At 37.2% G+C, this 19,597-nt stretch overlaps 4 protein-coding genes across 6 annotated transcripts; 3 read left to right on the plus strand and 1 right to left on the minus strand.

The window, feature by feature from the left end:
* Positions 1–614: 614 nt before the first annotated feature.
* On the minus strand, positions 615–3,594 carry LOC140760517 (beta carbonic anhydrase 5, chloroplastic-like). 3 transcript variants are annotated; one of them, XM_073097507.1, is made up of 9 exons: positions 3,384–3,594; positions 3,214–3,281; positions 2,558–2,734; positions 2,428–2,476; positions 1,813–1,926; positions 1,589–1,642; positions 1,414–1,496; positions 1,196–1,298; positions 615–983 (listed from the first exon to the last, which is right to left on the minus strand). In XM_073097507.1, the coding sequence occupies exons 1-9, from the start codon at positions 3,474–3,476 to the stop codon at positions 786–788; spliced, it is 939 nt and encodes a 312-aa protein (XP_072953608.1). In that variant the 5' UTR covers positions 3,477–3,594; the 3' UTR covers positions 615–785. The 3 variants fall into 3 exon arrangements, with proteins under 3 accessions (XP_072953608.1, XP_072953609.1, XP_072953610.1); XM_073097508.1 differs by having other exon boundaries at positions 2,558–2,716; positions 3,384–3,589; XM_073097509.1 differs by lacking the exons at positions 3,214–3,281; positions 3,384–3,594 and adding an exon at positions 2,853–3,207.
* Positions 3,595–6,298: 2,704 nt separating this feature from the next.
* Positions 6,299–9,519, plus strand: LOC140759980 (peptidyl-prolyl cis-trans isomerase FKBP12). The gene is made up of 5 exons (XM_073096728.1): positions 6,299–6,503; positions 7,487–7,520; positions 7,639–7,700; positions 8,535–8,587; positions 9,252–9,519. Exons 1-5 carry the CDS (start codon positions 6,416–6,418, stop codon positions 9,351–9,353), a joined length of 339 nt encoding a protein of 112 aa, XP_072952829.1. The 5' UTR covers positions 6,299–6,415; the 3' UTR covers positions 9,354–9,519.
* Positions 9,520–10,841: 1,322 nt separating this feature from the next.
* On the plus strand, positions 10,842–12,297 carry LOC140759979 (mitochondrial uncoupling protein 5-like). Its single transcript, XM_073096727.1, has one exon. The coding sequence runs from the start codon at positions 11,110–11,112 to the stop codon at positions 12,049–12,051; it is 942 nt and encodes a 313-aa protein (XP_072952828.1). The 5' UTR covers positions 10,842–11,109; the 3' UTR covers positions 12,052–12,297.
* A 2,523-nt stretch (positions 12,298–14,820) lies between these two features.
* Positions 14,821–19,583, plus strand: LOC140760584 (uncharacterized). The gene is made up of 6 exons (XM_073097604.1): positions 14,821–15,182; positions 16,576–16,666; positions 16,956–17,131; positions 18,265–18,292; positions 18,416–18,524; positions 19,340–19,583. Exons 1-6 carry the CDS (start codon positions 14,946–14,948, stop codon positions 19,419–19,421), a joined length of 723 nt encoding a protein of 240 aa, XP_072953705.1. The 5' UTR covers positions 14,821–14,945; the 3' UTR covers positions 19,422–19,583.
* The last annotated feature ends 14 nt before the right edge of the window (positions 19,584–19,597 follow it).

Below are 19,597 nucleotides of genomic sequence, written 5' to 3' on the forward strand. Positions count from 1 at the left end.
TTATGCATGATCTAATCGCACTGAAATGGCTAGACAAATATTTCTGTCTTGAATCATTTATCAGATGCATATTTGACACGACCAGGTCATCAGATTTAGTTATAGGATCCAGTCAACAGCATAATTTGGTCTGGTATTAAGTTTAATGTGAGATATTGCAGGCAATAAAAATAGTCTCCTAAAAAACGGGGCCTTTTGCAACTTTAAATTGCATTTTTATTTTTTGATTTATAATAATGAGCTCTAGTGTACACTAAAGAACAACTAGCTGAAATCAAATTGCAAGTCCCCTAAAGAAAGAACACAAAAATAAGGACAAGGCTTCTTTCCTTCAATAGGGTAAGACTGCATGCATAGCCTTGTTTTATTTAAGTTAAAAGAGTGTTTGCAGATTAGTGGATTATTGCAATATTTGGAGGCAGCAGATCGAACAGGATGAACGATTGCAGAAATTGAATGTAAAGATATTTGCGCAGTAACCATGGAGAATTCTATGAGTTCAGAAAAGTCAGCGACCACTTTTCCCATTTTTAGAACCCATATCAATTACTCACAGCAGTAATAAAAGACAATCTAGAACATCAGGTCTAGTCGTCAAGTATACGTACGACATCTGACACAATATTAATAACAGATCTTATATGTGGAAATAGTCTGAACAGGGGATTACACTTAGGAGGATTCACTATAAAATAGGAAAGAAAGAATACAACCACACTGGAACTGGTTAGGGTACAAATTCAAGGCAGCAAGTATATACTAAGGTTGATGTTCAGAGAGACATTTCAGGACCACAAAGATCGATTTTTAATTGCGTATTTACTGCCACCTTCCAATCCTTTCCTGTAAACAAGTGTCCACTTCTCAAATGTGCAATTGATAAAGTCGTAGTAACCTCCATGAAGCAAAAGTTTTCCTTCGGTCACCCTTTTCTCTATCCATGGGTACGTCAGTAAGTTCAGCAGTGAGCCGCTGATTGATTCCTGGGATAAATCAAATATATCGTGCATAATAAGAACACTAGCTGAAAGATGTAGTACAAGAATAAATTAAGCTCTGGTTATTCACGGTAGGAATTTCGAAGCATAGACTACCTAGACTACCTAGTAATATAACTGAGCATTTACAAGCATATCTATACAGCCAGATGAAAGCCTACACAAACTTATGCCTCTGTAAAGATGAGAGAATTTACTTTCTCGCAATGTGTGCATTGCATTTCAAAGCTGAGATTTCCAGCTGCAGCTTTCGTGCTTAATCTTGCACTCTTTCCAATGAAAACCCAATCTTTGATAAAGCTTGTGACAGATGTAAATACAGCAGAAAGAAAACGTAAATGTTAATCTGCAAGAAACTCAAAAAGAGATGAATAAAGCAAAAAAAACTAAGCGAGGGTAGTAGATATATGGTTACCTAGAACTAGCGTCATCTTTTAGACTCATAAGAGCCTGAATACCCCCGCAACGGCTATGGCCAACAACCAAGATATTTGGAACCTGCATAAAGCAACAGATATTCCAATTTCAGGGGATTCATGCACATTCATATTCACCCAAGTCTGTCAAAATATAGTGTAAAGTTCACTTGCCTCTAGAGTATTTACAGCAAACTCGAGTGCTGCACTAGTCTCTGAGGCTCCATGCTGCAAGATAGTATGAGTTAAATATGCATTTGATTTCAACAGACAAAATGCACTTTTTCGATTACTTACAGTGACCCAGATATTATATGCATAGATATTGTATGTCATAATATATAAGTAAGATATACTTATGGATGTGTAGGCCTAAACATGTTTATATATTTATCTACCTGAAATGGTGGAACCAAATTTGCCACGTTCCGAACTGTAAACGCTTCTCCAGGTTGAAATCCCAAAATATAGGAAGGGCAGACCCTAGAGTCTGCACATGCAATTACCATGAACTGCACTTAAAACTGTCAGTTGAGAAAGAACAGTAGAGCACCTTATTATGAATCTCTAACAACCTGAAAAGTCTAAATTAATAGTGGAGGGTACTAGACTGCCATAAGCCTTGATCAGAATTACTCAATTTGGTTTTAAAACAATAACCGAGTTTAACTTTAAACATAAAGTTATGTAGTATATGGTTACTAGAACCATGTTGTGATTATCCCTTAAATCTAACACAACATATTAGATTCAAAATGGGTTCAGATCCAGGTAAAAGTGCCCCGTTGCCATTGCTTATTGGATATGGAGATGTGAGTAGATTTCTTTCCACTGCCTGAAGCGTATTAGTGTATTGGTGTATCTAGAATATTGGGTTCAAGATGGCTCGAATCGAGGTAGTAGTCCAGGAGGATAAATGAATAGGTAATAAGATGATGAAGGTGCCAAAATAATATTCCAAGTCAAGAGGACTTGAGTAAGTATGGTTACAATGATTCTAGTTTGTTGTATACCTTTGGTGCTTGTGCTTGAGCAAGATTTTGATAGTGGACTGGATTTTCCCTGTTCATGGCATAATCTTGATCAATCAAAGAGATTGCAATTTCTTTCAAGTAATGTAGATAAGAGTGTGATTCCACTTACAAATATCTTTGCCTTTTGAAATCCAGGAACCTATGTTTCATCTCCTCAAATGGATCAAGAACTTGATCTTTCTCATCTAATTTTGGATCACTAAGTCTAAGTTCTTTCGTGGAGCCAAGAGGGTCTTTTGAAGCCTTTGTTACATAGGTAGGTTTTCTCCTGCAAATGTAATGCCTTCTGCTCATGTGCAAAATGTTCATAAAGTAAACAAAATATTACATCATAAGGGCATATACAATTATTTAAAATGGACCGAGAAAAAAATTTCAGGGTCACTTTATTGGAAAAAACCTACCTCTGTAATCTCCAAGGATAATTGCAACCCAAAATGAATCCCATACAGCCATTCATATATTCTGGGACTTAGCATGCACAATTTTGAGATAGATTGATTTAGTTGCTATTGAGGAGCTATCGAAATAAGGTGCTTATTCTGTTTTTGTGATGAACTTACAAAGAGGTCAAGTTCAACTTAGTTTACGCACACTTCGAAATTTCTAGATTTGGGGGTTGTATAGAATACAGATATCATTGTTAAGAAATTAATCTCTGTGTGCATATATTTTACTTCCTGCACTGAAGAATTATGCTTGAAAGATCAAAGTTCTACCAAACATAAAAAAATTCACACCATCAAATTAGATAACAAAACTTACTCGATGGATAGCGAAACACTCGAGCGCGCGCTGCGTGATTTCCCCAGTATCAACAGCGAAGGAGAGATCTAACCACAATAAGGCTCAGAATCCAACTCTCAAACACTCCGACGCCAGAAAAGATCAAAGAGGGAAAGAAAAAATGGAACAGAGCACAAGAGCTCGCTCACCTTGAGAGCCGCCTTGGGGTTCCGGGAGAACTCCACAAAGGCCTCAGCGCCGGAGGTAGAAGACGGCAGAGGAACTCGACGGAGAGCAGGCATGGCGGAGAAGGATCAAAGCCTAGGCTTATCAGTGCTCGAGTTGGATCGGATCTCGGAATTTTATGCAGCTAAGAAGGAAGAGGAAGAGCGATGTGGATTTAAATGCCTTTTTTGAAAGGCGGAGTTCGTGAGGGAGGGGGGAAGGATGGGTTCACTGTATCTGCACTCGCATAGAGGATTCTATACATGCAATGCATCTGCCCGTAAATGAACGGCAACGATGGATGTCGCACGGAAACTATTATGCGCGCATCCTCACGAGAGATTACGATGGTCCTACTTATGGACAAGGTGGTTGGGTACGGCGGAGAATGGAATTAATCAGGTGTACTAATTAAGTAGGAATGACGTCCTTACGCCAGTAGTGAAGTGCCACGTATGAGGAAGAAGCGAGGTACGGCTCTAAGGGTTGGTTAAGGAGGCTGCCGTCTGTACTTGGCCTTGGTACAGCGAGATTGGGGGGAGGCTAATCTGGTCAATTGGATAGAGATATAATAAATGGGGGCCAGTGCCAAGATAATGGGAAGGGGATTGCCACCTAAGCCCGATACTTTCTAAAAGCTTGTGGTTAGAATGTTGAACACGTATGGCAAGGTGACAGCTGGATGAAGGAGACTCGAGACTCGAGAGACGAGATTTGGAGTGCCGCCAAGCGCAACTTGGATCAACGGATAGACACTGCGGAGAGGTTATCACTTATCAAAGAGATGGGATTTTGAATTTGGCCATATGCGCTCAGTTTCTAGTTTTTGTGCTGTTTAATTTTAGGAAAAATAGATGGTCTTTTTATTGGGAAATTAATCAAACATACTCAATATTTTGTCTTTATTATCGTTTATATTATATCTTAATAATATTTATTAACCCACTGTATTATGAATTTAATTTTTAAAAACATCTCAATGTTAGTTTGGATTAATTAGTTGCTAAAAAGTGAGGGAAGAAAGTTAATTAAATAAATAACTTTCTTATCGATAAAAAATAGTTTCACTGTGCTGTATTGAAACACTTTATTGAACTCCACTTTCTAGCAACTAAACAAATGTAAGAGTATGACTAAAGTGTTATTAGATAACTTACTCCTCTACTCTTCCTCAGCTATCAATTTTAGTATAAAATGATGAGTAATTTAAATTTTAGATGTTTTTAAGGATTAAATTTATAAAAAATTATTCGAATCATAAATACTTAAACTATAATGAAATCAAAACATATAGTACTTTTGATCAATTTCCATCGTCATCGTCATCAATCGTGATTATAATAATCACCATCATCTTGCTGTAGATTCTTAGCATGTATAGCTTAAAAGTGCATGGTTTATGAATAACCTGCAAATTTATAAATTGTTAACAACTCAAAGTCAATTTTACCTTTTCTTTTTGTTATTAATCGATTTTAGTTAGATTAATTAGCTACATGTGATTGAAAAGTTAAGGTGAACTCCATCTAATTTTATAGGAGTGGAGTCTACCTAATTATCTAAAAATTTTAGTCCTATTATATGGGGTCCAACTAAATATTTAAATACTTTTATTCCGATTATATGGGATACAATATTTTTAAAGTCAATTAAACCTAAAATTAAATATGGGTAAATATTTTCTAACTCTCTAACAGCTTCTCGCATACAAATAGAGAAAACTTAATTAAAGAAAGAAGAAACATAAGCATCACTAACAACAATCAAATGCTTAATTACGGTTTAATTACGTGAATGCTATGTGAGTTGAGTAACTTGTATAATTGTTTGTTTTAATATTTACTTATTGTTATTCGAATTTGTCAAATAGAAATTGAGGAGAATAAAAGACATTTTCAGAAGGAAAAAAACAAATCACAGTATCAGCATTCTTTTTTTTTATATATATGTGACTTAGTAATTTTGCCTCCTCCCCCTTCGAAAATAAATCATAGTTCCGCCTATAATTCAACTACCTATCGATATGATTGAGTTCTATTAGTTAGGGGCCTTAGCTGGTGTGATCTGAGCTTAGTCGGATCACCTCACATAGGTTCACTGGGTCAAATATAGTGATCATAATATTAGTAGTTTACTATTTTTAATAAACTTTTGGTACCAGACTCTTGTGGTCAAACGCCTTACAAAACAACCTTTGGATAGTGAAACATAAGAACAACTTTCATCGAGGCCGAACGCCCGACCAACAAAACACCAGAATTCAAGGGCCGTAATTCATCGAAGCATTTGAACACCTAAATCGAGAGTGGTTTCATTCAATGACGTTAGAACGTCATAATCCAAGGGCAGCAGATCGTTAAAGCGTTCTAACACCTTAATTTAATTTAATAATGTTTGAACTCCGTCTGAATCGCTCGATGTTGAATTCGTATCATATTATGATTACTCTCTAAACATGTGAAAGATAGCAACTTTAATATTATGAAAAAAGATTAACATTTTCTACTTTATTCTACCTCTAAAAATGTGCTTATCTAAATATCAAGCTTTAAATAATTTTTTTTTAATTCTTTCAAAATTCACCGATATTTCACTCCATACTTTTCACCATTGAAAGAAAGAGAGAATAAATATTTTTATCCATCTATTTAGTAAGTATATTTTTTTGAAAAAATAGTGATATAATTAGGTAATTCAAGAAAAAAAAAAATCTTTTTTTAATGTTAAAATTGATACAAAGTCATAATTGAGGGCTAAAAATGTAATAATAAATCTATTTTTTAAAGAAAGTTTTCTCTAGTAACTTTCACTTCCCTAGTAATTGAGGGTCAAAAAATAAAAATAAAAATAAAAAATAGTGATATATAACTTCCTCTAGTAATTGAGAGGGTTTAACAAATGGATCTGACGGAGCCCGAACGGATTTATTAGTCTATTTCTAGCCCTAACCTTCTCTTCCACAGACATCGGCACCCGTAGCCGCAGAAGCCAAGATCGAGCACAGAAGCAGAGAGCAATGGGCATCGAGAAGCAACTCTTGAGAGCCGGCAATGGCCCAAAGCCCGTCAGGGGCCAAACCGTCACCGTTCACTGCACCGGATTTGGTCCGTTCCATTTCTTCTCCGCTTCTCCCCGTTCGACTTATTTAGTCCACCAAATTTAGGATAAAATTTCCAAGTTTCACCCACAGATCATGCATCCGGTACTTGTTTGCTCTATATCCCTAATTATTTCTGGATTCATGAGCTTCGATGTCTTAGATCGTTAGGCAGCTCAGCTAAATCAGCTAGATTGTGTTCGATCTTCGTAAATGGATCGATCTATTCACTCTCGTCATGTTTATTTTTACTTGGTTAAATTGTTCCCCAGTTCTTTCGTGTGCTACCGTTGCAGTTTAGCTCGTGCTGTTTGTGTGATGGTTGTGAAACTTTTGTTTTTCTGTTAATAGTGTACTTAGGCTACTAGCTTTTGTTGGGGCTGGTTGTAGGTTGTTGGAACTTTTATATTTGCTGCTATCCATGGCTAAAGCAGGGCGTATATTTGTTGAGTTTCAATTTGAAACTGAGCCTCAGGGAAAACCCAACTCTTGTAAAGTTGGTAGGTAGGTAGGTACCTCCCGAGCGACAAAGGTCTAAGTGGTCAACTCCTGCCCCAAATAATTATTTGGTAACTTGGTCTGATGGCTTGGTTGATGGCTCGGCAGGACAATAGCTTGTAGAGACAGCTTGACAATACGGCAATTTGGAGGGATGTCTTGATAGTATTTAGTTCAGAGCAATAACTCGACAACATACATGACTCAAAGTCTAGACTAAACAGCTTAGTACGTTGGCTAAAGCTTAGTAGGACCTAAGTACTTCTATATTTAGGGAGGGTTGTTCCTTTGTCTAGCCTTCAGACTCTTAAACGTTGAAAAAAAAAACTGAGCCTTAGGGCATTTGTTTTAAAGAAAAAAAGTTGTTTTTGATTAAGTTTAAAGAATATGCTATGCAAGTAAAACTTAAGAAGTAATAATTTAGTTTATGAGTTTCTTTAATATGGTTCTTGTTATAATGTGATACTTATTCTTTAACTGTGCCATATGCAGGAAAGGATCGTGATCTCTCGAAAAAGTTTTGGAGGTAAAGGTTCTTTCCTCCTGCTTTTCTCGATAAAATTATCAAAATCTACTTTGTTGTTTGAAAATAATCTGTACCATGTATGGATATTAAGTGATAACACTGTCTTTGCATATTTCAGCACTAAAGACCCTGGGCAGAAGCCATTCACTTTTAAAATTGGTTTGGGTTCAGTTATAAAAGGTAATCCCGAATGTGGTTTTACTTGGTTAACATGAAAATTGAGATGATGTTGTTGTACCTTCGATGTACATATCATCATAGACAGATTGTTTTTTTATGGAATATGCATTTTTGGTTGGTGGGTTAATCTTCTCCATGGTCTTTGCCTTGATTTCTTGCAGGATCTTCATTACCCATGTCTTATGATGTTGTCAATAGAAGTATAGAACATTGCCTTTGTAGCATCTCCTTTCTATTTTTATTAAGTATTACTAATCCTTTGAAAATACATGAGCAGATAGCTGAAAGAATATAATGCTAGAAGTATCGACCTGCATTATTTAGAAGAAAATTATCCTGAATATTAGATAAACAAATAATTCTTTAAGGACCTTAATAAAATTTTCTGTGGACTCTATATCTGAATTTGAGATTCAGATATTGGAGCAGCATGAACTTTCAGATCTGTGATGAGTAATTGTCAAAATGGGCAAACAACTTTTACAAAATCTTGTCAATAGATGAATGTTGAGGAAAGAAGCCATAACGAGCTTTCTATTTCTTCCAAAGTGGAGATCCTACAACTAAATTATAGTATTGTGAGTCCTAATATTGTTAGTTTATTCTTATTTATTATGTTATGGTATCACAGAATTGACATATAATTTTGGTGAAGTTCAAGAACAATATTTGAAGATCAACAACTTCAAGAGTGATGTTCATATATAAATCAAGGATAATATGCGCAGGGTCACATTGACAATTTTGAGTGTATCTAATATGTTCTTTCATAACTTGGCATGTCATGCCTTTGAATGTCATATAGATACCTAAATGGATGCTTTTCTGTTATAGGATGGGATGAGGGAGTGATGGACATGCAACTCGGAGAAGCTGCCCGTCTTCAGGTAGCTTTCATACTCCTCTAAAATTTGTTCTGTTGTGTTCAAACTCTGTAAGCTTGCTTACACTTAACATGGCAACCTGTTCATTGTATAAGTTGCCCAAGTGTCGGATTATTCATGATCCTTTTTTTATGCTTATTTTGATGCTTGTTACAGACTTGTTACATGCTTGTGTCTGTTTCTTAGTGAAATGGATCTCTAGTTCATTTCACTCCTTTGACCTCTTAACTCAATACACAATGCATAACAGACACTCTCTTGGCAAAATTTGCCCTGGCAAGGTTCCACAATTTGTTCTATGATTGATTTGCATATAATCATATACCAAAAACCATTTTGACGTGGAAAAGCTTTTGTTTGGATGTCCTAATGTAATTTGTTGTGACTGGGGCTGAAGTAAAGTGAATTGTGCCGCAACGAGCTGCTCACTGAGGCAGCCCATAAAGATCCCTAGTGCGTCTAAAGCCATCAGAATATCTGTTCTAATTATTCTTAAATTTCGTGTTGGAGCCTATGTGGCATCTATCTGGTGGAACTAATTCTTATCTCTTTTTTCCCCATTTGCCATGTGGAACTACTATTAGCTAATCAAAACTATGACATGCAAGATGTCTTATTTTCTAACGTACTGACTTGCTATATGGTGGCATCTCCACTGGTTTCACAGTGCACTCCAGATTATGCTTATGGAGCTAGTGGATTTCCAGCATGGGGAATTCAGCCCAACTCGGTTCTGGTATTCGAGATCGAAGTTCTCAGCATCCAGTGAGAAGAAATACTCTCTGGAATTGTACTGTTTGTCTACTTTCTCTGGAAAAACTCCTAGTTCCTGCTTATTGTATGGATGGTTTGGTGTGTTGCTAAGCGAATAAGAACAGGACTAGCTCATGATGTCATCTGGTAATCTCATTTCATAGTAGTTGCTCATTTCTTAAGCGAGCTAGTTCTGTTGCTCCTAAGCATTTCAAGTATAATATATTATACTAATCATCCATTTGTTTCTTGTATTAATTAAGAAAGTGAGTTTATCAGGGCCCTAAAGCTGCAAATCTGGTTCAGGCAAACTTTTTCGTGTAATTTACCTTGATTTTAATTTATTCTCGTATTAAATGTAAGCACATAACTATACCAAACTTTAAGCCAAGGCTAAATGCTTAAATTTGAAGTACATCCCTCTTCTTCTTCTTCTTTTTTAAATCCTTCTCTCTTATTCAAAATAGAAGAGCAATTCACTATTCTCTTTTACTATTCTGAAGAAGAACCAAAAGTCGTATATTAGCCACCCACCTAAGTTCGAGAAATTAGAAGACATGGATCTAGAAACTAAAAGGCACACATAAAGTTGACTCCAACCGACATTGGTGGCTTTTGGCATCAAAGTTTTTTCCGTGAAATTTGGAGTCTAAAGTTCTAAATTTACGCCATCGAAGGAGTACCTTTTACACTGCGTGGAATAATGGAATTAGCTGCCAAATGCCAAGGAATGAGTCCACACGAAATAAATGAGCGAGTCGTCGCGGCGCACGGTAACGATGATACGCGCCAGCGAAGCAAAGGTTGCCCTCTTTGCGTCGGACAAGGAAGTGATATGCCAGATCATGGTGGACACGTGGAAGGCGAAGGGACACGAAGGTTCGTCGTTGAGACGTCCTCCCTCCTCTCCACCCATACGCTCCGATCCGGTCGTCAGGTTCGCTGAACCAAAAACGAGCGGTCCGTGGAGGCGCATCGGTGATATCGCAATCGGGGCAATTCCCACCTGACACGTGGATAGAGTTGTGAGCGAATTAATTCCCTGGCATATTAATTCACACTGGGACCCATAGTATTGAGGCCTCAAATAGACGCGCATTTTACTCCTCCAATATTTTAAAAAATAAAATCAAATTCCATACTTAAAACTTTGTGGGACCTACGGAGCACTACTAGTAGCCAGGAATCCAAGTAATTCAAGAGCCACACCATTGTGTGAACCAAACCCATACCGGCACATCGAATACCGTCGGATCCCTCCACCCACCTAAATCTGACGGTTACAATCATCTCAACTCCGAGATATTCGAAACCCCAAAACTAGGGTTTCCGCGTCAAGCTCAGTCACCCCACGTTCTAGAGAGAGAGAGAAAAGACACCCACTATTCCACTACTAATTCAACTCGTATTCAGCATCGAACCTTCACCAGTCCGAGCCCTCCCTTCCCCCCCTCTATTTCCTGTTCCTTTCCCCCCTTCTCTTCTCCTCCTCCTCCTCTCCCTATAAATAAATCTCCTCATCCTCTTCCTACAGCTCGTACTCCAAACCATAGATACAAACGCCGGCATATGTCTCAGCGAACCAGCGTTCCACACTCCTCGTCGATAGCCTTCGCCCTCCACTCCCATCTCCTGGTCTCCAGTGAGATGAACCCCAGCTCCAATTGGTAGTGGTTGCTGTTGTATTCTCCTTGTTTTGTTTGAGATTTCGAGTAGGTAGTCCAGATCAAAGGAAGCTTTTTTTTTTTTGGATTATTTGGGGGAAAGTAAAGATGGGTCTGAAAGGATTCGTCGAGGGAGGCATCGCGTCGATCATTGCCGGGTGTTCTACCCACCCCCTTGATCTGATCAAGGTCCGGATGCAGCTCCAGGGGGAAACGCTAACCCCCCCGCTCCGTCCTGCGCTTGCTTTGCACAACGGCTCAACCATGGCGATTCCAGCTCCGCCGCCGATGCCTAAGCCTGGGCCCATCGCCGTCGGAGCCCAGATCCTCCGCTCAGAGGGCGGAGCCGCGCTTTTCTCCGGCGTTTCTGCGACCGTCCTCCGCCAGACTCTCTACTCCACCACCCGGATGGGGCTGTACGATATCCTGAAGAAGAAGTGGTCGCCTGCTGGCGACGGCGCGGCTCTCCCACTGCACCTGAAGGTCGCCGCTGGCCTCGTCGCCGGCGGCATCGGCGCTGCGGTCGGCAACCCGGCCGACGTCGCCATGGTCCGGATGCAGGCCGACGGCCGCCTCCCGGCGGCGGAGCGCCGCAACTACCGCGGCGTCGGCGACGCTATCACGCGCATGGCGCGCGCCGAGGGCGTGACGAGCCTGTGGCGCGGCTCATCCCTGACGGTGAACCGCGCCATGATCGTGACAGCGTCCCAGCTGGCGACGTACGACCAGGCGAAGGAGGCGATCCTGGCGAACGGGGGCGCCGACGGGATGGGCACCCACGTCGCGGCGAGCTTCGCCGCGGGGGTGGTGGCAGCAGCGGCCTCCAACCCGGTGGACGTTGTGAAGACGAGGGTGATGAACATGAAAGTGGAGAAGGGGGCCGCGCCGCCGTACGCCGGAGCCATCGACTGCGCCGTGAAGACGGTGAGGGCAGAGGGCGTGATGGCGTTATACAAAGGGTTCATCCCCACCGTCTCAAGGCAGGGGCCATTCACCGTCGTGCTATTTGTCACGCTCGAGCAGGTGAGGAAATTGCTCAAGGACTTCTGAGGACGATGATGATGACGACGAAACTACTATATATATTTTTTTAGAGTATCAGTACCATGATTATTTCTATTTAGGAGTTCGCGATGGAATGAAGAATTTATGGATGCTTTTATTAGTTATTTAAATGATTAAATGTCTAGGAAATGGCATTTTTCGTCCTCCTAAATTATGTAAGCTTAAATTTTTTTATGGATGTTGGTATGGCTTGATCTATTGAATAAAAAAGTTCGGCGTGTTAACTGCTAAGCATGTGGAAGTGACGGATTTTGTGGGGTTCCAATGTCGGTTGAGTGCGGATACAACCAAGTTTTTTTTTTCTCATTTAAAAAGAAAACAATATTTTAATTGAAGTACTAATCAAATTTTGACTTTAATATATATATATATATATACTTATTTAGAACCGAGAAAGTTAATCAAAACTTCTCCATCCAATTTGCAGCATCAATCCTGGTAGGAGTTTGTTGACTTTATAATCTGAAAGGTACGAGTAAGAGTTTTTTTTTTTTTTTACAAGAAAGTCCGTGGACTGGTTATAACTCAATACAAGAAAAAGAAAAGAGAGATAAGATAATTAAAAAAAAGAGGAAATAGAACGATGCTCTAAAAATAAGTATAATGGCATGAGTTTTGATAGACCGAATACTCAATAAAAAAATAAGCTCAGATAAAATTTTAGGCTCATCGGTGACAAAATTCAGTAATCATAATAATAAAATCACCTGATGACTCCATTTTAGTAACACGTGACTAAAACATTCTTTTATAGCGTAGGAAAGAGATATACTATTAATACACAATGAAAAAGAGGGATATCTTAGAGAGCCCCCTCTACCAGCACTATAAGAAAAATAAGCATCAAACCAAGGACAAATAAATTCAAAATGATAAACACTCGAATCACCTAAATTTTATAGGCTAGCATTAGCTTCTCTTTAATCAAGGGGGGTATCACGAAACATTGAAGCAATGACCTATAAAATCTAAAGCCCTAATAAAGATAACACACCATGGTATAGAATAGGTTCAGTTGAAACCTAAACTGTTTAGCATCAAACAGTCTGACCGTGGCCAGAGCTAAGACCACGACAAGCAATCTTTATGTGAAAGCTTAAGTGGCATAAAATTGAGAATATTTATATATTCTCTATCTAAATTTTTAGATAGAAAAAAGAACTATTAGCGAAAGCTAACAATTGAGTGTTAATTAATCATATGGTGAAAGAGATAAGCGTCCAGTGATAATAATTAGTTGGCATTCAAAATCTTGATACATAGAAGAGATGACCCAGAATAGAGTAACGACTCTTTTAACATAAACTCTATATTTATTCAAGAGCATAAGAATAAGATATCAAGTCTAATTGCACAAGAAAAATAATAAAAATAAAGTACGATCCTAATAAGAGCAAACCTTAAGTTAATCTGCAGTTCAGTTGCAATCCGAATGCTTAAGACACAGTCCTATGAAACACCAAAAGTTAGAAGATTCAACCTACTATCTAAATAAAAACTTTGAAAGTTGGCAAAGAAAATGCCAGATCTTAACTTACACTCTTGATGGCAAATTTGAAAAGCTATTCTCCTTGCATCATTCACATAGAAATTTCAACGCAATTAGTAACTCCAGATGATGCATCAATGTCTTGTGTCATATTCTTTGGATTAAGTCAATCCCTTGGGTACAAATTAGACTAAGATAAAAAGTCCACTGTTAGAACTTTCCAAATGTTAATTTAATAGTTCCTCCTCCAATCCCGTTGAGCTATCTTTTGAGGGCACATACTGTATACATTTCTAAGTCAAAAACACAAGTAGTTATATATAATTATATATACATCTAGAACTTCTTATTTGCATTTATACTCTTTCAAATTTTATATAACCCATTATTTGTGCATGGATGTTTTGAGGATACTTTTTAGTTATTACACTTATTACTTAGCATACGAAAATATATTAATGCCCTTAATTGAAACCAACATATGTGAATGAGAATGGGCGAGATAGACATGCAAATAAGAAATTTTTAAAGAGTATATATGTAAAAAATAAAATAAAAATAAAAAAACCTATGAATACAATGGAGACGGCTTAAGTTTTGCTGGTATACTATTTGAAATGCATGACTGCTATGTGGATTAAAGTTCATATTACTTTTTACTAATCAAAATATTAGCAATTTAATAGACAAAAAAGAGACGTTTAGTGTTAACTAACAAAAGTATATGCGAACAAGCATAAATATATTCCCCTCATAATTATTCAAATTAAATCATTACTTTTATTATATACGATTAAAATACATCGAATTTTGAAGATCCTCGTTAAAAATAAACTTATAAATAATTAAATAAACTATTTAACGCACATAAAATAATATTGAACAAACTTTACATTACAAAAATATAATAATAAAAAAATATATATCTACTCAATATATTTATTATATTAAATATAATTGGTATTACATTGGATACCTTGAAAATTTTAAATTAAATAAAGCAACGATTTCACTTTATTTAAACTACAAGGAATAAAATAATATAAATGAAACTATATGGCTTGTTTGGTTTTAGGCGAAGCTTCAAAATTGGTTAATTAGTCTTACATTTTAATTTAAATTTTTTTAATTAAATATAAAAAATTTCTATATTTTTAAATAAAATTATAAAAAGATAAAATAAATTTAGATTAAAAGAAATATAATTTCTATATTTTTAATGTTGAAATTAACCAAAGAAAAGACAAGAAATCGCATGGAATACAAGCGGAAAGAAACGACACCGCTCCCCCTGTTAAATGTTACTTGCAAACTTGCCCCATTTCTTTGATTTTCCATCCCTTTTTCCTTCTCAATTCCTTGAAACCTCCCTCCTTAGGGTTAGGGTTCCATGGAGGTGGATTTGGCCGGGACGACGGGGTCCGACGGCTCACGCCGGCAGGTCCGCGTGAGGCGGAGGACGGTGGAATCGGTCCTGGAGGAGTGCCAGAGAGCTCTTCAGATGCTCAGAAACACCGATCTGAATCTAGAATCTGCTGTGCATGAGCCGGCGATGGAGGAGGAGATAGAAGGCGACGAAGGTCCGACGCCGACCTCGTTGACGGATGTCGATTGCGAGGCCTACGAGGTAAGGATAGGGGGTTCTTTTCCTTCTTCAGATCTTATCTCGTATTGGGCCGATTTCTTGTGTGTGAGTGCGAGGGGTGGGGGGTTGTTTGAATTATGCGTCGAATGGTTTCTGACTCATCGCGTTGCTATTAGGATGTAGATTTCTTGATCTCGTCTTGCATCATAGTTATTTGTTCAATAGCAAAGATCAGAGGCATGTCTCCGTTGGATTTCTTAAGTCCAGACTTATGGTGGGTCTCCGTGGATGCTCAATTGGGGATGATCTTGTTTGTACGAGATATAATTTTTGTTAAAGACTAAATAGTTTTTATTTATGGGATGTAAATGAGAAGCTTAATAGATGGAAAACCTATCAAAAATTGAGAAGACGAACTTGTGATTCTTGGTCTCTAAGATTGAGCTCTTATTTGGCAACTTTGGTTTGGTGGAAAATTATAAATCATGTCCTACTAGGAGCTTTCTCGCGTTGACCTACAAGATCTGCCAGTATATATAAGGTGCATAAATGCTAGGTTTGCTTACAGTTGTTCAAACAGTTTGAATTAGACCGTCTTACATGTTTTCTGAAGCATCTTACTCGGTCATTCATTATGGGCGTCCTCTTGCATGCCACTCTGGCCATTGTAGTATATAGAAAGGAAAGTTGCATGCAGCCTTATTTGTATAATGGAGATGTCTCACAAAAAAGTTCTTGGAAAGTGGATCTGCAGTCTGAATTTTAATTTTTTAGACAATTTAGCATGTTAAGAAGCACAAAATGATCCGAATTGTTATTCCTTGTACTGGATAAACATTGATTTGTTGATCTAGGGACAGAACGGCCCTTAGGTTTGCTAAGGGGTGCTAAGTGTTATGTTTGACGAGTATTTATTTGGCAAACAAATTTTTGGTGCCTGTGGTACTACCTTTTTGGTTTGTTTCACAATGTCAGGGCCAATTTTGATCCCTTGAATATACACTAATATTCTTTCTTCTCTAATTAAGATATGATACTCTTACTTATAGGCATGCGAAAGGGTGTAACTTAGTTTGATGGTAACATATCTCACTGTTTTCCATGTGCCATAGCTCAAGGCAGCAATTAGAATAATCTCTCTTGCAACAGTGGTCAAGATTACCGTCTTTTTCCTTTTCCAAACCATATGCATAAGTGATAGATTCATATACTGGGACATACTTCTTTAATGTATATGCATGGGAAGGAAATATTTTTGATAGCCAAACATCTTTACTTTAATATTTGGTACTTGAAACTCACTTCTTTTTACTGCTAGAAGAGGCATATAGATAGAATGTAAAATGTTTCTTGGAAAGCTAATTGATATACTGTAAAGCAGAAGTTACTTTAGGAGTTTGCTAATAAGGTAAGTTACTTCTTTCTTACTTTGCAGCTGTGTGATCTCCTTAAGTCTAAAGTCGAGTCGCCTGACTTTCTTGAAAAGCTCAGCGGAAATCAGAATCCTGTCTCTTGCAGTAATTCTGGTATGCATTAGACTAGAACAACTCCTTTATATAACTCCTTATATGTTTTTACTATGCCATCTCTTGCCATCTGTAGATGCTATTCACGATAGACCCAGAGTAAAATATTTAAGTCCCACTCTCATCTGATCTTTAACTTTTTGCTGCAATCTGCAGTCCCGAACTTGTAGATTTTGATACTCTGTTATTGTACACAAACCTGTTTTGCACTTTATTTTAGTGACAATTTTAACTTTTCTTTATTGAGCCAATAACAGATGAATCATATTTGTCCATTTATATATGGTAGGAGATGAAAATGCATCTTGGGATATGATTACATCGGTGGATCTCTGGGAAGATAAGCATATTAATGGGGATATCGAATCAGATAAAGATGGATACATTCTTGTTAGTCAAGAAGATATAGTGGAGGGGATTGCATGCTTCATGGCTGCATACTTAGCATCACTGAAAGAAACTAAAGTAAGTTGTGTTGATGATGTCAATATATCTAATATTCTTAGGTACTTTTTAAGAAGGAATCATCATGTGACATGTTTCATATGCTTTGATGAACTTTGTGAAGTCTACTCATGGTTTTTCATCTGATGAAATAGTGAAAAAATGAATTAAGAAAGCAATTCATGTGTTTTATGATGTGGCATCTATAGCATTACATGAGAAACCAATGTAAATAAAAGTTTTATATGTTCCCTTTTTTCTTCCCATTAAAGGTTGAGAGAATTTGTTTTGACATCTACTTAACAAGAGTGGATGTCAAGATGTAGCATATGAGCTCAATTTTAGCTCTTGGAAATGATATATCATGGAATTTATAAACTAAAAACTGGTTTTTATATTACCCTTTGTATCTGTAGAATAGAAATATATTAAAGCCAAATGGCCCCAACATATTTCTAGAGAATAAACAAGAAGATGAGCTCCTGTGCAAGGAGTATTTCAGACTTGTCCAATCAAATATTATTTTTCGATTTACCTCACTGTACATGCTTTCATTATTTTGTTGTCTCCCTTGGTAACAAATGTTACTCTTAAATTTGCCTTAATATCCTAGATGAGGATTTCTGATATTCCAGTAATGGAAACTTTCTTTTGAGAAATACGGAAAAAATGTAAGCAAGAGGAGAAAAATATGATTTACAGTATGCATGCATATCAAATTTGTTGCTTTATAATTTTCCATGCAAGTTTACCCCACAATAAATTCTTGAAATACCTAGCTTGCAACCTCCCTGTACTAGTCCTTTGCTGTGATTCCTTTATCATGGGAATGGTGCTGAATTTTATCTCTTCCTGAGCTTTGTTTATGCTGTTGGATTTGTTGAAGTGATGATACTGTGTGATTCATCAAGTCAATTGCTCTACTATTTCTAAAATTTCTCACTTGGTTCTATTCTGGTGTGATATCTCTTTGATGGGTTTATGCTGGATATCATGTTGATTTTAGTTTATAATGCTGATTTTCTTTTCTTTTTCTTTTTTTCCTTTTAACTAATCTTTTGTTGTTGTTGCAAGTTTATTACATTAGACCTCCAACATCCATTTGTTGCAAAAAGTTAATATTGGCGTCATTTCTGAATATTCGTTTTGTGCAGGAATTAACTCCCAGTCAACTACAACAAGGTTAATTCTCTTACATTGTTGCAGACATTGCCATCTAAGTTCTCCTTATGATGCCTTAGTTGTTCTAGATCAGCATTCTAAAGGATTTTTGTTATTAATACTTGCCAACTGTGTGTTCTACAGCCCTTAGCAAGACATTTTCTATTAAAAAGAAGAAAAGTAAACTTCGAAAGGCATGGGATGGAACCAAGGTTATTTATAATGTTGCTTCTTGGGGTGCTACTGCTATTGGGTAAGTTGTCTGCCTAATCCTCCATACTGTTACCAGCCTTCCATGAAAATCAGGACATCAAATTTTTCTAAAATCAATTTATTGGTCATGCAGTTTTCATGAAAACCAAAGTAAGCTTCATTTTATCATTTGATCATACATGCATACATCTTTCTTTTTTGCTTTGCTTACTGCTTGATAGATTTTGCCGAGATGAATAGACACTTAAAATATGTGGTGCAAATTAGTCCAAGAGTTGAAGTTGACTAACTGTCGCATATTTCATGATTCTGCAGTGATTGTGTACAAGACTCATAGATATTTGCTCATCTTATCGGAAAATCTTGTTCTATTTTGCAATATTCTCCCACTTAATGGTCCAGAATAACGAACTTATGAAAATTTCTAGGGTTGTTGGGTGTGATATATCCTCAACAAGTACAATAGAACTGGACCTTAATAAGTGGTACCGATGATAATTTAGTTATGTTAGGAGTAGTTTTCAGTTTTTCACCCAAAATATTATGAACTGGACCTTAAATAGTACAATTAAGGTAGTTTGGTTGATTGTTTGCCATTTTGGCACCAGAATGGAAATAAAGTTTTTCAGGGCCTCAATTAGATTCAGAATGGAAATAATTGTTGCTGTTATAATTTTCACGTATTGCAAGGAAACGCAAGAATAAATTTGTGAAATCCTCAAATGGCATGCCTGCCATTTTTCTATCTATCTCAGCATGCATGTTGCTGATTCATATTTTGGGTAGCTCAAGTTGTTGCATATATATAAGCAAGTAGGACTTTGACCAATGGACTTGATCTCTTTCCACCTGCAGCATCTACCAAAATCCGGCACTTCTCGGAGCAGCCTCTGCAGCCTTTTGGACATCCTGCCGTGTGATATCAAAGTTATTATGAACTGTTAATGAAGTACTTGAGCTTCAAATGAATCAATGCTTGTTCATAATCTCCACGGAACTGCCAGGGATGTTCCATTATCTATCAATTCTTTCTCTGAAAATCATGTATATATGTATCAAATTCTTCAGTGACATGTAAATCCTTTTCATCTGATTCTAATTTGTTCAGCCTTA

Source organism: Typha angustifolia, chromosome 5 (assembly GCF_048772165.1).
Source record: "Typha angustifolia cultivar Huaian chromosome 5, ASM4877216v1, whole genome shotgun sequence".
NCBI classification, from domain to species: Eukaryota; Viridiplantae; Streptophyta; class Magnoliopsida; order Poales; family Typhaceae; genus Typha; species Typha angustifolia.

Bases quoted from the DNA above. Each gene is read 5' to 3' on its own strand.
- LOC140760517 (XM_073097507.1), bottom strand. From the start codon at position 3,476: ATGCCTGCTCTCCGTCGAGTTCCTCTGCCGTCTTCTACCTCCGGCGCT. The intron at 1,927-2,427 runs GTATACAACAAA...TTTTAAGTGCAG, and splicing joins CTCAAGCACAAGCACCAAAG to TTCATGGTAATTGCATGTGC. The intron at 1,497-1,588 runs GCAAGTGAACTT...TGCTTTATGCAG, and splicing joins TTGCTGTAAATACTCTAGAG to GTTCCAAATATCTTGGTTGT.
- LOC140759980 (XM_073096728.1), top strand. From the start codon at position 6,416: ATGGGCATCGAGAAGCAACTCTTGAGAGCCGGCAATGGCCCAAAGCCC. The intron at 6,504-7,486 runs GTCCGTTCCATT...TGCCATATGCAG, and splicing joins CGTTCACTGCACCGGATTTG to GAAAGGATCGTGATCTCTCG. The intron at 7,701-8,534 runs GTAATCCCGAAT...TTTCTGTTATAG, and splicing joins TTTGGGTTCAGTTATAAAAG to GATGGGATGAGGGAGTGATG.
- LOC140759979 (XM_073096727.1), top strand. From the start codon at position 11,110: ATGGGTCTGAAAGGATTCGTCGAGGGAGGCATCGCGTCGATCATTGCC.
- LOC140760584 (XM_073097604.1), top strand. From the start codon at position 14,946: ATGGAGGTGGATTTGGCCGGGACGACGGGGTCCGACGGCTCACGCCGG. The intron at 15,183-16,575 runs GTAAGGATAGGG...CTTACTTTGCAG, and splicing joins TCGATTGCGAGGCCTACGAG to CTGTGTGATCTCCTTAAGTC. The intron at 16,667-16,955 runs GTATGCATTAGA...TATATATGGTAG, and splicing joins TGTCTCTTGCAGTAATTCTG to GAGATGAAAATGCATCTTGG.